The 16,209-nt window shown below is 42.6% G+C and overlaps 1 protein-coding gene across 2 annotated transcripts in view; it reads left to right on the top strand.

Annotated features, from left to right (window-relative positions):
• lrrtm4l1 (leucine rich repeat transmembrane neuronal 4 like 1) overlaps positions 1–16,209 on the top strand; it is an 89,703-nt gene that overhangs the window by 71,176 nt on the left and 2,318 nt on the right. Inside the window, exon 3 of one of the 2 annotated variants that reach the window (XR_011977637.1) lies at positions 15,230–15,318. Coding sequence is in view for 1 of the 2 variants with exons in the window: in XM_072659151.1 (XP_072515252.1) it covers positions 15,230–15,295 (66 nt within the window). In the remaining variant the exon portion in view is untranslated. Of the gene's footprint in view, positions 1–15,229 lie in introns of both variants that reach the window. The other variant, XM_072659151.1, reaches the window with a different exon arrangement.

The following is a 16,209-nucleotide window of genomic DNA, read 5'->3' as shown; positions in this document are numbered from 1 at the left end:
TGGGACATATTGGACAACATCAAAGCAATTTACCGTATTTAATGTGCCATTATTTTTGCACACGCCACATTTAATGCTTTGATCTAATGTTAAATTAAGCACATAAACAATAATTATGCTTTAGAATGTGCAGATGTGTCTCTTTAGAGGATGGGAGCTTATTTACACTTCAGTCAACACATGTAATTTTGAGTGTATATATATATATATATATATATATATATATATGTGCATAAATATATATATAGAGAGAGAGAGAGAGTGGGAGAGTGAGAGAGCATGCGAGAGAGAGAGAGAGAGAGAGAGTGAGAGCTGGCTCTGCTGGAGAGTCGATGTGATTTGTCATAGAGTGAGTCAGAGTCACCAGCTCAGAGCACTCATGCTAATACAAAGCTCTGTGACTGCATCCCCCTCTCTCTCCCTCTCTCTCCATCTCTATCTCTCTTGCCCGCTCTCTCACGCTCTTTCCATCTTCCTGCTCGTGTCTGCTTGTGCTGTCATATCTCTCGCTCTCTAAAAACACATCTCCAAGGTTACTCGCCAATTTGTCAATCACGGCACTTTATGACGTTCAACATGGATAGCATTTGATTCGGAGCCGTCGAGATAAAACCCTCATTAGGAAGGGCTCGCAATTCTCCAAACATCAGATTTTGCTCTCTCGCACCTTCGGCTCTGGTGAAGACGGAGGAGGTGAGGCAGCTCGGCAGCTCGTCTGCTCGGCGGCTCGGCGGCTCGGCAGCGCTGCTCCTGTTGTTTGGAAGACACAATGAGATAATTGGAGCCCTGGGCAGGAGGAGAGGCGCAGCAGGGACTTGCCGACAAGTTTAGCCTGACATATGTCTCCCTTGGCTTTTGTGCACACCTGACATGGTGCAAACTAATTGCTCCGTGTTTATCTCCAGGTAATTAAACCTCACGGTTACGATCTAATTACCGGCCTGGCCTGGCCCCAACGTAGACGGTCAGCATTTCATTTTTTTTCCCATTTAAAGAAAACAAACATCCAGGTCACACAGCCTTGGAAGGACGTAGCGTCCAGCCCTGCTTTTTCACTACGGTCCATAATCATACGTGTTGTCTCCTTGGGTCATGATATTGGAGGGGGCCAGGAAGTCCTGCTGAGCTAATTAGTCAGGTCAGCTTTGCAGCGCAGGGTCTGAGCAATCTCGTTTTTCCGCACTTCCTCCGATATTTGCCGGTGCTCACCGTCCAAACGCTTTGTCACCTCGTCCTCCTCGCTGCTAATTCGGGCGGCTGGTGTGTGTCCGAGCCTGGCACAGCTTCGCGCCTGAATCTGAGAGGCTGCGGCGCCTCACCTCAGCTTTAACCTGTGGGGGAGGCTGTCAGCGCTCTAGTCAGGGGGCCGTCTTTTTGTGCTCAAGCTGTACATGTTCCCAGGCTAGGTACGAAAAGAAAAGCACAGCAAACGGAAGATATTCACACGTGAGGCTACAGTCCACGCTTACGGAACAATGGCGAAAGGAGATCATCAGCTAGCCACAGCTGGAGGCCTACCACTAAGATTCACAGGCGAAAGTTGCTTACGGAACTGAGTGACAGGTGGATTTATACGGGTCCAATTTGTCACGTGTGGAGGCTGAATGGAGAGAGGAGCAAAAAGCTCAAGGACAAACCTATTAATTCAGACTTCTCTGGGGTTTTCAGGTTCAGGGCCTATTTCTGAGGACTGATCCCTCCAGAACCTGATTGTAATCATCAGGTAATAATTGTGAAGGGGTGATGGGATAACATTAGGAGGGTGTTTTGAGTTGCATCCAGTGATGCTCATTGGGGCTAAAGACAAGCCTGTCTTGCTATGCTGGCTGGCTGTGTGTTTTGGAGTCCACGCCTCATTGGTGTCAGATGGTGGGCTCCTCTCAAAAATACACTGATCAGCCATAATACTAACACCATCTGCCTAGAATTGAGGAGGTCCCCCTTGTGCTGCCAGAACAGAGGCATGGGCTTCACAAAACCTCTACAGGTAGAACTCCTAGAAGGTGTCCTGTGGTATCCGGCACCAAGACGTTAGCAGAAGATCCTTCAAGTCCTGCAAGTTGTGAGGTCAGGCCTCCATGAGCATCGATGACCATTGGATGGGCATGACCCTGTTCATTACAGTTCACAGGTTGTGACCCAGTCTCCTAGCCTTTGCAGTTTGGTTGTTGTCAAAGTGGCTCACGTACTTCAGATGGAGCCACTGTAGATGAAGATAATCAATGCTTTTCACATCACCTGTCAGTGGTGCTAATGTTATGGCTGATGGGTGTAAGATTACTTTTTTAAATTGGGAGAACATTAAACCTTAATTAACGTTTATTATATTAAGCAGCGCTGTTTAGTCAGTAGACTCAACTCCCTATTGGTTTAAATCCCAGAGGAACCTAAATCCATGTTCTCCGTCTAAGTAGGCTAATCTTGCTCTAGAGGATAAACAATATTCATGTACAAATTTAGCCCCATGAAGAACATTACAGTAACCGATAAAGGTACCCTCACGCTCACGCATGGCTGATGTGGTTTATTCAGCCCATCTGTTTAACCGGCCTTCCTGGTATTCCGGGAACGTATTCCCTGAATGTAAGAGTGAGGAACCAAGACCAGAGATGATCTCTGAAGGCTGATTTATGCTTCTACGTCAATCCAACGCAGAATCTACGTCGTTGCCTCAGCAAGTTTATACGTATGCGTTGGTGCGTCTCCGTCACTCAGGTCTCAATTACTCCTGTAGCTGCTGTTGCCCGCATCAGATTCAAAACCTTGACTCTGGTCTACAAAGCCCAGAACGGACCAGCCAGCCCCTCCATACTTGATGGCGATCGTCAAAAGCTGATCCACACCAAGAGCCCCTGCAGCTTCAAATATGGCTCGGCTCGACCCGCCATCCCTCAAAATCCACGGAAGACGAGCGTCCAGACTTTTTACTGTCCTGCACTGAAGTGGTGGAGCGAGCTTCCCCTGGGTGTCCGAACAGCAGAGTCCAACACTCGCTGTCTTCAAACCCAGACTGAAGACCCTCCTCTTCTGAGAGTACTTGGGTGAATAGCAGAGTGGTCTCCTTACTGACTTGTGTTTAGTAGAGTCTAAACTAGAGGATCTTTGAATGATTAGTCTATTTAAACTAGTGCTTCACTGGGTAAATAGTGAAGCACTTTTGTAAGTCGCTCTATATGAGCATCTGCTAAATGCCTTAAATGTAAATGTAAATAAAAAAGAGAAGACGTTGGAGGAGACGGTCCGTCTGGCCTTTGAACCGATTGAGGCAGAAGGAGGGGGTATTTTCTGTACTTGCCCGGGCAATGAGAGACATGAATGAGGACATTCAGGTAGATTTGAAGATTTGGGTCATCATCTGCAACCATTTAAAAATGTGTGTGATGGAGGTTGAGATACGATGCTACCAGGTAGATACAGCTTTAGATCGCGTAGTTCCATTTCTTGGGAGGTGCGCATAAGGCTATGGCGTAGGGTACGGGGTTGGGTACACAGCGGCTATGCGTAGGCTATGGCGTAGATTCACTGCAGAAGCATAGACTGGTCTTTACGAGGATCCTCTCTTTCTCTATTTAAGTGGAAGCACTGAAAGTTATCCCTAGGCTGGGTGCAACACAATGTTACCATCAGTAGTTCAGGCAGTCATGAGACTTGAACCCACAACCTTGTGTCTTGTCCAAAATGTAACAGTTCGAACAAGATGACCACCAACCAATCAGAAGTGACAGACTACATGTTACAGAGTTCATGGCAGTGAATGCACACACTAGTGATTTGGGGTGAGAACACACACACACACCCAGGTGGCCTGGGGAGCAATTAGGTAGGGGTTAGGTATCTCACTCAAGGACTTACAAGGGAGAAGAGCATGCTGTTCCTTCACTCCCCTTAGCCCGACTTCCTGCCGGTCCAGGGCATTGAACCGGCAGCATTCTGGTCCCAAATCAGCCTCACTAACCCTTAGGCTACAGCTGCCCCCAACCTGACACAGGTGGTGGGTGTCCCTTGATCTCTGGAATGTAAATGCTGTAAAACAAATGTCCATTTAGAATGGGAGTATAGCAGCTTCCCCTCCAGCCGAGAGAAGTACCGTAAGTCCAGTAACAGTAATGTCAGGCTTTGCGTCATTCACACATCCACCCCTTAAGCAGCACATTTGCATATTTTCGATGGAAGTTCTGTTAAAAAAACAAGGTGGCATCATCAGTATGAACACAATGCTTTGGCTTTGCCAGTCGTGCTGGGACACGTTTGCGAAGACACTGCCAGGCACACCAGCAGGGGGGGCTTTCCAGTGCCAGAATTTCTGCGCTACGAGGTTTCTCAACGGGCTCCAGCTTCAGCCAATGTCTTTCAGATAGTCATCTGAAGCGCGCTGCTGTGTGTCACGTTTCTTCACACTGCCTACATGAGCTGGCTGTGTGGTGTCTGTATGTAAAGCAGGTGTGCGTACTGTGTTTGTACTGGGCTGTTTCAAGCCGTGAGGAGCCAGATGGACTGAACGCCTTTTGCTTCAGGTTTCAGGTGCTGATTTGATGCGTTCCGCCTGAAAGAGCACATATATAGGGAACGGGCACACAGGCCTAAAGATGACGTGTATACACCATGTACACACATGGAAAAAAATCATGAAATTCATGCCTCTGCCTCATAAATATGCAAATGAGGAAGGATCACACGGAACGTGGGCGGAAGTTTTGTGTGCAGAATCTGAAGAAGCCAAGCGGAACTCATTGAAACACACTGCAAATAATAATAATAATAATAATAATAATATCTTGAAATTATCTTGAAACCTTTGTTTTTTGAACATCCATAAACATCTGGACATTTGATCTTCAATTAAACAATATTTAGAGATAGGAGGTAATATCAAAACAACAACAACAAAAAAAAAACATCAAGGCAGAACATAATTTTTTTCCGGGACGTCTGGAATCTTGAGTCATGGTGCTGTTTTTTTTTTTGACAGCAATGGTGTCCTCCTTGCTCACCTCCCACTAAAATCACACTTGTGCAGTTTTGCTCTTTCTGAGGTCCAGACAGACCTGCACCTTCTCCTTCACTGCCCAAAATTCAACATCATCAGAACACAACTTCACCCAAAACCTGAAGAACCTCCACCCAAATCTGGAAAACCATTCTGGAGTTGAGAAGTCTGATGGCTTGTGGGAAGAAGCTGTTGCAGAGTCTGGTCGTGTTGGACCGGATGCTGCGGTACCTTCTTCTTGATGGCAGGAGGGAGAACAGACTGTGTGAAGGGTGGGTGGAGTCATCCACAATGCTTTGCAGATGCAGCGGGCAGTGTAAATGTCCATTACGGAGGGGAGAGAGACTCTGATGATCCTCTCAGCTGACCAAACACTACGTTGGAGGGTCAGAGACTGTGCAGGTCCCAAACCAGGCAGTGATGCAGCTGCTGGGATACGGGCCTTTCTCAGCTTCCGGATGAAGTAGAGACGCTGCTAGGCTTTCTTGGCTGTAGAGCTGGTGTTCAGGGTCCAGGTGAGGTTCTCTGCTAAGTGGACACCAAGGAATTCTTATAAATTCTCACCAATTCTTATAAATAAGAAGGTATATAAATATAGTTTTAATTTTACAGTTTCAATGAAAAGTGAAAGTTTATTTTGGTTCAGCTGTTTATTATTAGCTGATTATTTTATATTTCATTGTTAATTAATTCATTTTATTTTTGATATTTTGTGTGCTTTGGCAACATTGTGGATGAGACAGTCATGCCAATAAAGCCAGCCTAAATTCAATTGAATTGGTAGACGCTGTATGTTGGCATTAACTGTAGAGCGAGAGCTACCTGCCACCACGATGACATTTCAGGACCGTTGGAGACTCCTTTACTCCTGTTGAGGTTTTACTCCTGGGCTGAACTTGCTAGGACAGTCATTAGGACAGGATTTAGCGGACAGTAATAACGTTTGATTTCTAGATAAGATGTTTGGCATAAGTTGTCATGCTGATGGGTCTCTGTAATTAACTCAGATTTGATGAAACTTGAAGCTTGAAGTTCTCAGGAGATCCCAGGTCAGTGTTTGGTGTGTGGTTTCAGTGTTCGTGTTGTTTGCCTGTGTGTGATTTTGTACAGTCAGTGTAAGAATTTGTATCCTTTTAGTTTCTTTTCTACTTTGATTTTCTGTTCTGCTTTGTTTCTCTCTGGTCTCGTTTTTTGGTCTTCAGTTACTTTTAATGAGCTCCTCTCGTCTCCTGCCTGTGTTTTGTTTTCTGTGTTAATAAATGGACTCTATAATAATCGCATCCTCGCGCCTCCTGCCGCGTCCAGCGTCGCAATTAAACAGAGTGATGGAAATAAACATTTTGAGTTCCAGGATCTGCAATATTTTTCCTATCTTTCTTTTTATAGCTCTTCCTCATTAATTGAAGTGTTATGTAATTAAAATATTTGCAGTCGATGTAACTAATAGAGTGCTGTAGAGTTTTTGTGAACTCAAGGAAACTGTTTACTTTACTATCTCTAATCTCATTAGAAAGGCAGCGGCCAATTGAATCATTTCAGTAGATAACATTGAACAAAAATGAGCCCTAGAATGTCAAATTGGGATTATCTTGGCGTAGTTGAACAATGAGAGTATATGGAACTGACAAACTGTGAACCTCAAACACTCAAACACTGCTGTTCCTCTTTCGAAAGAAAAAAAAAGAACCAAAACAGAGCTGGAAAACAGGCTGATTTCAAAACCCCAGAACTGTTACATCACAGTCTTGACTCCCCCAACCCCACCCACCCGAGAAAGCTCTAGTCAAAGCTAAATTATATTGTGTTGAGGAGAGCAGCTCATTGCCTCCAGACTCTGCTAGCTATGGGATTATGGGTTGCTAAGAGAACCAGACCTCTGGACCATGGCTTTTCCTGCGCCAGTGTCCACAAAAGGGGAGCTCAACTCAATCCCAAACTGGGATCTGCGGTAGGCTAAAGGTTGACGCTAGACTATTCTTGCTTTTAAAATCACTTCTCGCCATCGTCCGTTCCCTCAAAAACAAACTGGACTTCTTCAGCTGAACTAAGCTGGAGCTAAACTCACATCAGAAGGGAAGGACCGGATCATTTTATTACTGGTAAGACTTAACCACGTCAAACCCGGGGAAGCGAGTGGGGGCAAGGCTAAAAGCTAAACTGCTACAGTCTCTTCATATTGCTCTTGGCATATTGCGCTGAGAGGACACAATGAGAGGACAGCAGAACTATCCTGTAAGACCTTGGGAATGATGCTGCCCTTCATTTACCTCGAGAGTCGGATGTCTGAGCTGGGAATGACGCACACCCAGTCCAGATATATATTCTGATAATTGTACACTATTTCTAAGCGTTGTCCCAGGTTAGCATTGTTAGCAATACCAGTTGATAACTGTTAACGTGGTGTTTTGCGCGTTCAAACATTGTGGAAACACGTCCACAGATAGACATTGGACAGGACTGTGTATGACTGATTGGATCTTGGATTTTGCACTCCGGGTTGGTGAGGCCCTCCCGACTTTTCGAGTAGGAAATCCGACTTGTGGGGGTGTTCTGCTTGATCTTACTTTGAACATCCCAGTTCACTATATGGGTAATATGTATATTATATAAGATAAAATATAATATGTGGGTTCTGTGAGCCTGTGAGCTGTCATGGTAATGTAAACCAGCCAATCAGAGCAGAGCTTCATCAGTGTGTTTTATTCTGAGATAAAATAACAGGGTGGTAAATAGGATTGTTAAATGGCATCTGAGCACACACTATTACTATTTACACACCAAACACCCTCATAAACACTCAGTAAAGGCATCCTTTAGCATCTTCATGAAGTCAGTGTGTATAAACAGGTGGAATAGACCTGAAGAAAGTCTAGAAATGATAAGAAATAACAGGCTAAAGACGATTTCACTTGGCAAACAGTAAGAAGAAGCGTGCAGGTGGACTCCAGGAGCAAAAGCGGGAAGCTCTGATTTAGAGCTGCGCTCCAGGCAGCCGTTTGATTACAAAAGAATCAAAGCTGCGCCCGAGGCGTCTGTAACCTTTCAGTGGCACGGGGCAGTGAGTTATCTACGCTCTCTGGCAGGGAAATCATGGGTGTCCAGCTGCTTTCCACGTTTGCAGAGGATAGAGAAATGCTGAGTCTAGTTTTTCCCTTTGCAAAATCTTATTTGAGCTCCAATGCGATTAAAGCAAGCGGTAGCCGAGGCTCAGGTTTTTTTTTTTGGAGGGGGAGGGGGGGAGTATTTGAGCTGAAACACTATTAAAACTAAGATTCAGCTCAGGTGTCAGAATTTTCCCCCCTCAAGTCAGAAAGCGAAGTGAGAGGAAACACAGAGATGCGTCCAATTCCTGTGAAGCCGAACTGCTGCTTGCGCTCGCCGTTGCCCGGGTTACAGATTAAAGTTTAATTCACAGCTTATGGCATCAAGGTCAGAAGCACTGAGATTTATAATTGCACTCTACACTGGAGCAAGACTAAAAAGAGACTTTGCATGGCGCTGGAATTTGGCTTACTTGGCATCGAAAAATGGACGAAATTATATGTATTGATCCGTTTCTTCTGAAGGTGTTTTGTTGGAGTGACTGTCTCTGCTGTCCAGAGGAGAAAGCTCTCTACTAGATTTGCAGCCGGAGGATTGCTGTGAGAATTTTACTGCATTTAGTGACAGGAGCCTTAGTGAAGGGTCATCAGGATGTTGGATGAGTATATTCACCACCCCACCTCATCATCCCCAACTCCCCAACTCATCCCAGACGTTCTGGATAGAGCACCACCATCATCATTCCAGAGAACACAGTTCCAGTTCCACTGCTCCACAGCTCAATGCTAGGGGGCTTTATACCCCCCTCTAGCCCACATCTGGCATTAGGCAGCATGGTGGCAATAGGCTTGTGTTTATTTGCTTCAGAGAGTCCTATTCTATTGGCAGTACTTCTCTACAGTGACTAGACGAGCTGTGTGTGTGTGTGTGTGTGTGTGTTAAGTGTGAACATATAGGTTAAGTACATATATGGGCACTAAACTGCAAATGCAAGTCATTGTGCATTTATCGTTTTTTTGATGTCTTAAACACCCAAACGCATTTACATATATTAGAATATTTGTTTTTAATTAAGTGATGTTATGATGTCAGAAATACTTAAATATATTTACATATATTAGCATATTCCTTTTGAATGAACTGATTTTGCAATGTCAGAAATACTAAAAAACATGTACGCATATTTGTATATTATTTTTAGGTGTATTAATTAATTTTGTGATGTGACAATTACCCAAACATATTTACATATATTTGCATATTCTTTTTTTCATGAACTGATTTTTTGGTCAGAAATACCTAAACGCATTTACATATATTTGCATTTTATTTTTAAGTTTATTAATTAATTTTGTGATGTGACAAATACCCAAACATTTTTACATATTTGCATATTTTCTTTTCATGGCTTGATTTATATAATGCAACATATCTGTCTAGTCAGTCAGCAGTATAGCTCCTCTGTTTTGTGCTGTAATAGTTTGAGCATTGCTTTTTAAATATAACACAATATAGAACAGCCAATCAAAACAGAGGTAATTTACATATCTCAGGGTTGAAGGCACAGTAGCAACGAAAAAACTAGATATTAAGAGGTTGGAGAATCAGTCCTGTATGTAGCAAGCAAGGAGGAGCAGGATGCTTGTGCAATAAAGAGTGCTTTGTTGTGGGCAGTGGGTCATTTGAACAGTCAAAGGTCAGTCCAAGGAAACCAGTAGACCTACTCCACTATCTGCTACGATACTATCCATAAACAACACAATACAGGGGATCATACTTAACAGAACACACACACACAGAGCTTCCCAAGGCCTGAAAAATGACTGTGTTCAACTAGGGCTGTGTACTGGCAAGAACCTGGCGATATGACAGACATCATAATACAGGCGTTACGATTCAATATACTGCGATATATTGCGATACTGTGAACAAATCACAAAATAAAAACTTTCATAGCATAAAAATACACCATCATGTGCACAGCATTATAAGTGGAGTTGACATAACTAAAATTTGGGAGAAGGCCCATGCCTCAAACACCTCCTCCTCCTGGCCTAACTTCTGAATGGGGCTAGGAATGAGAATGGTGTGGACATGATCACTAGATACATGACTGGCAGAACTGAGAGAAGCTGGAAGAAGATGGCCACAGCTTTATTATCTTGTTCCCATGCCTTACTGAGTCATGGCCACAGCTTCATTATCTCGTTAACATGCCTTACTAAGTCATGGCCACAGCTTAATTATCTTGTTCCCGTGCCTTACTAAGTCATGGCCACAGCTTAATTATCTTGTTCCCATGCCTTACTGAGTTGTGGCCAAGATTTAATTATCTCATTAACATGCCTTACTGAGTCATGGCCACAGATTCATTATCTCATTCCCATGCCTTACTAAGTCATGGCCACATCTTAATTATATAATTCCCATGCCTTACTGAGTTATGGCCACAGCTTAATTATCTTGTTCCTATGCCTTACTGAGTCATGGCCACAGATTCATTATCTCATTCCCATGTCTTACTGAGTTTAGGATTTTGTTCCCACTCCTTACAAAGTCGTTGCCACAACTTAGCTATTTATTTATACAAATTAGCTATTTAAACTATTCATTCAACTCATGATAATATTGATACCCCCCACCCCATCATCAATACTATACTGAATGGGCTAGGAATGAGAACGGGGTGAACATCATCACTAGATACATGATGGGCAGAGCTGAGAGAAGCTGGACGAAGAACAAACAATCAAAACAAAACAAAAGTAGATGACCTAGAAGGCCATGGGAGACACTGCACAGAACCAGGGGCATGTCTCAGGCAGCATGTTTAATTTAGGATTCCTGGCCAAGTTTCAGCTTCACAGAACCAAAACCAAAGACAGCTGTGATGGTGGTTAACAACTTTCTCTGTCCACGCAAGTGCAGGTACTCCTCAGAGCTGTGATTCATCTTTGTGTGCGTTAACATGAGTATGGAAATGTTATTCAGGATGGACAGTTAGTATAACGCAAATACTGTAAATACCATCATTGTAAGTATACTTATATACATACACACCTTCCCAGCTTAAAAAGCCAGAGTTCGAGCACAGGGCCTAGCTCAAGGGCTCAACTGTGGCAGCTTAGTGAGCCTGGTTATTGAACCCACAACCTTATGAACAAAAGCCCAGCGCTTAAATCACTGATCCACCACTGCCTGATGGATCCATATGGCTGCCAACATTCATCATGCATGCTTTTTGTGGTTCTTTACTGATCCTAAATAAAACTGTCATGATGAGATATCGTAAAGAACTCATGTAATCTCCTGGTTTAGGCCATGCCCACATTTCCGTTCAAATTTGCATTCATGGCATTTGGCTGATCTGGCTTATCCAGAGTGACTTAATTATTATATTCCCATTTTATACTGCGCTGTGACCAAGACTTAGGATCTTGTTCCCAGGCCTTACTAAGTCATGGCCACAACTTAATTATCTTGTTCCCACACCTTACTGAGCCGTGGCCACAACTTAATTGTCTCATTCCCATGCCTTACTGAGTCATGGACAATACTTACGATCAGGTTCCCTTGCCTTACTAAATCGTGTCCACAACTTAATTATCTTGTTCCCATGTCGTACTGAGTCATGGCCAAGACTTATGATTAGGCTCCCAGGTTTAATAAGTCGTGGTCACAACTTAATTATCTTGTTCCCACACCTTACTGATCTGTGGTCGCAACTCAATTATCTCATTCCCATGTTGTGACCAAGACTTAGGATCTCATTACCAGGTCTTACTAAGTCATGGTCACAACTTAATTATCTTGTTCCCACTACACTACACCTCCAAATTCAGATACATAGATATTTTCAGCTCTAAACAGATACAGGCAATAACAGGGTTCTTTAATAAAGGCAATGGCTGTTGATTGATCCATGACCACTCAAAAGAACCGTTTGATCCATCTGAAGATCTTAATCACAGTGTTATATGATAGTAGAACCAAGGCATTTACAATGCTATGCAGGAACACTGACAGCACTCCAACTGTGTTCTTCATGAAGGAATAAAAAACATGTGACCAAAAAAATACTGGTGCTGTCCACCTCCGTTAGCAGCCTCTTTCTGATTGGTCAAAAACTCAGATCAGATTGGTCCAAGAGTCCTATATGATTCAAAAGCCCACGCTTAACCTGCCCTGAAGAAGATTAGGTGTGCAATACAAGTTGCCATGGTGATGTAGCTCTGTAAAAAGTGTGGTGCCGTTGTGGGACAGAAAAATTCAGGGTTAGGTCAGACTAAGCTTAAAGAGTCAAGGAATAGTTTTTGCAACCAAACTAAATAACATAAGATAACTAAGCACAAGACAAATGGAGATCATTGGCTCTTTAAAGCTCTTTTATTGAATAATTGGGTTGTATTTGACTTTAGTTGGGGGTGAAAAATGCTCAGATGTGGTTTTACAAGCCTATTTACCACCCTGTTACTTTTCCTCAGAATGAAACACACTGATTTCTAATTCATGGGAGGGCTTCTGGGAAAAAACAACAACAATTAGCTCTTCTATTATTGGCTGATTTAAATCACCAGTGACGGTTTACAGATCCCCCATATCATAGCACAGTTTTAACAAAAACACAAATTATTCCCGAGTCTTTTTGGATAGTGCCGCTGTCCTCTCATTGTGCCCTCTCAGCGCATTGTGCTGTTAGCAAGCTGAAGAGATTTTAGACTCACTTTCCTGGGTTTGTCTTTTTTAAGCTTTCCTTCTGATGTGAGTTCAACACCAGTTTGGTTCAGCTGAGGGCATCCAATTTGTTTGGCATCCAGTCACCTAGCATTAGCTTTTAGCCTAGCTTGGATACCCGTTGTTTACATCCCTTGGTTTTTGCTTTGTGGCCTGCTGAGTTTGAGCTCTCTTTCTGCAACACCATGTTCTCCTGAGGTCACGTTTTACCAGCTTTGCTTTAAACTTTCACTAGTAGGCGGGTTTATTTTAATTGTGGGGATGTAAATATACCGAGTCAAGACTGTGATGTAACAGTTTTGGGGTTTTGGAATCGGCTTGTTTTCCAGCTCTGTTTTGGTTCTGCTGGATGTCCTTTTGAAGGACGAACAGCAGAGTTCGAAGTTCACGGTTTGTCACTTCCATGTTCTGAAATCTCATTATTTAACTGCGACAAAGTAAATACAGGCAGCTAGTACACTATATGTCCAAATGACTGCAATTAAAATGATTGCAAATTGCAACCAAAAATATGAATTGGCGAGTAATATAGTTATAGAACTTCTGGTTCACAGTTGGCAACTTTGGATTAATATTTTTTATGATTTTATTTATTTGTATTTGTATTTTTTGTATTTATTTGTTGATTTTTTATGTCTTTATCTTAAAAGCTAAATGATATCTGTAAAAAAAAAAAACGTATTCTGACATCACAACCAAAGCTGCAGTTAAATTTTTTGCAATGATCATCAGCACGTAAAAAATACCTTTACTGGAATGGATCTGTGGGCTAGTGAACTACTGGAAGACACAGACAAAGATGTACTTTAACAACAGTCCACTTCAAGCTATAGTATATATATATATATATATATATATATATATATATATATATATATATATATAGTATAACCATAGAAAGACATTTCCAAACTTTGTGGCTTCAGGAATTTGCATGGTTCAGGTACAAGAACATAAAGCTGGCTATACTTTTTTTTTTTTTCTGATGGAAAGCAACCAAAAATCGAGCTATTGCATTTATGCAATTGCATTTATGGCAAGAAGTGTTCCTGAGAAAATTCCCTTAGCCTGTGTCTCTTGCATAAAAAAAAAGCAGAGAAATAAGTCAAAGAAATTAACATGAAATTCAGCGTAGTCTACAAGATGAGAAATTACCCTTCACCAAAAAACTGGATGTGTGGAAGACGTATGACGACCCAGCTTGTGTTCATACGCTTCATATGTTGCAATGTAGACCACGTCAAAGCACACATACTGAAACATACTGAAGCCGAGAACAGCTAATTTCATCTCTGTATTTATTGCTTAGTGGTTTGCAAATTATTATTATTATTATTTGGCACTTAGAAACGGTACAGTTGCCAGAATTGCCACTGGCTCCTTAAACTATTTTTGAAGCTATTTGTCTGCAGCCCTGCTTCTAATGACTGCATTCAACTACTTTACTTGCAGCCATTGCTGACGCAGATGTGCAAATGCACACACATATACAGCTCATCTACGGCCAATAGAATAGGACTCTCTGAAGCAGAGTACCTAATAACCTATTGGCACCCTGACTAATGCCAGGCGTGGGTTAGAGTGGTATAAAGCCCCTTAGCGTTGAGCATCAATGCTCCTCCTCCAAAATCTAGTAGAAAGTCCTCTCTGGATAGTAGAGACAGTTACTCCAACAAAAGCAGGGTAAACTCGGAAGGAACCATAAACAGGTGTCCCAATACTTTTGTCCATATAGCGTATTTTCTTGATATTCATTTTCTTAATTGTCTAATTGGATTTGTAGGCTGTGATAGCTTTACTGAATGCTGCAAACACTGAAAAACAACGTAAGAGCTGCAGATTTGACCACATTACAGCTGTCCAGAGTAAGAGGGAGCAGTGATTTTGAAGAAACCGCAAAACTGCTTTTCTATGACTTTCCATACTGGGAGGAATCCTTTGCTGGAATTGGGGAGAGGGGGTGTGGGGTAATTGAGATAGCAATCGGTGTGCGCATATCACAAATTAGTATTCAGGGGAGTTTATTTAATCCATTTAAGATAAAGAGCTCACAAAGGCAAGGTCACTCACTCCAGATCGAACAATTTAATTCATTCCCCCCTAATTTTAATTAATATCTTAAGAGTGATGGCAGACAAGCAGGCCGGTCTGAGCGACTCATTTCTGGGAGTTCTTTTATGATTTTTTTTTTCTTCTTCTTCCTTCAGTCGTTGAGAGCTGGCTGCCTGTATATCATCGGCACTGTTGCTGAGTCACTCTCTCTCTCACTCTTTTTTATTTGACTGGTCACGCATGCCCATTCCTCCTTCGTTAACATGCCTGGATTGTTATGCTATCGTTGCGCCACGATCAGATTAGCTTTGCTCTGTAATTAATGTTGACTTAATGAATTGCTCTGTTCGTAAGTGGGAATCACCCGGAGTTATGTACTGTGTTAACGCTCTCGTCTCTTGTTTATTTTCCCAGAATGAATACACGTGTCCCAGGCCACTCCCCGGAGCCTGGATTGGAGACATCCCCACCATTCACTAGCCGGAATGTTTTCCCTACCAATGAGTTTTTCGATAGACAACAGGGTTCCTGCGTACAGCCTCTCCATCGCGTCGCTCTTCGGCCTACGCTGCCAAAATCCTTTTTGCCCCCCCTCCCACCTCCCTTCCCGTCGTTAGTGGAAGGTTTTCCACCATGAACATGTGAAGGAACATCTAAAAGACAGCAGGAACGCCTCCATCCACGCATTTTACTAACACGCACGTCACATTTCTTCGAGATGCCTCACTTTATCCACCTTTTGGGTTTTTCTTTTTTGCCTAGAACAGCTCTTTCTCTTGTTCTGAGTGGGACAAGGCCTTTGGGTGAACGAACACATGGGAATAGGATGAAATGTCTTATTTTACAAGCGAATAAACCAGGGTAAGAGCAACGGAGGAGCAACGAGAGAAACGTGATGAGAAGATTATCTGCCAGACTTTTCAGCATCAGACTAAATGGGAAGGACTACCCATACAAAACCCATCATCCATAAGACAACCAATGACTGCCAGTCAACTGTTACATTAAGCCTTTTGCTGGACTTAACTTATTCAGTGATGCTTTATTTAAAGACTGCCTACATAGGGACTCTATAACACATGCATAAGCCTGGAATAATGTGTTAATAAAGCAATATTTCAATATATGGAAGCAGCTCGTGTCAGTAATCACAAGACCCAGAAGACGTCTTATGACATAAATGGCATTGCATTGACCTGAAGTGTTTAAAGCCACTGGTTCCATCAATAACATCCTTATTTATGAAGATCTTATGAAACACCTGGTTCAAATGCTTCTTTTAGTTGTCATAGTTCTATATACCCCCTTTGCCTTTACTAAAGAACCCTTGAAGAACCTCTTTTTTAAGGGTTTTAGAACTATAGATGGGGTATCTCTACTTTTCCTGGAGTAAT

This window comes from Salminus brasiliensis, chromosome 16 (genome assembly GCF_030463535.1).
Source record: "Salminus brasiliensis chromosome 16, fSalBra1.hap2, whole genome shotgun sequence".
In the NCBI taxonomy this organism is placed as follows: domain Eukaryota; kingdom Metazoa; phylum Chordata; class Actinopteri; order Characiformes; family Bryconidae; genus Salminus; species Salminus brasiliensis.
This window is presented reverse-complemented; position numbering and strand designations above follow the sequence as displayed.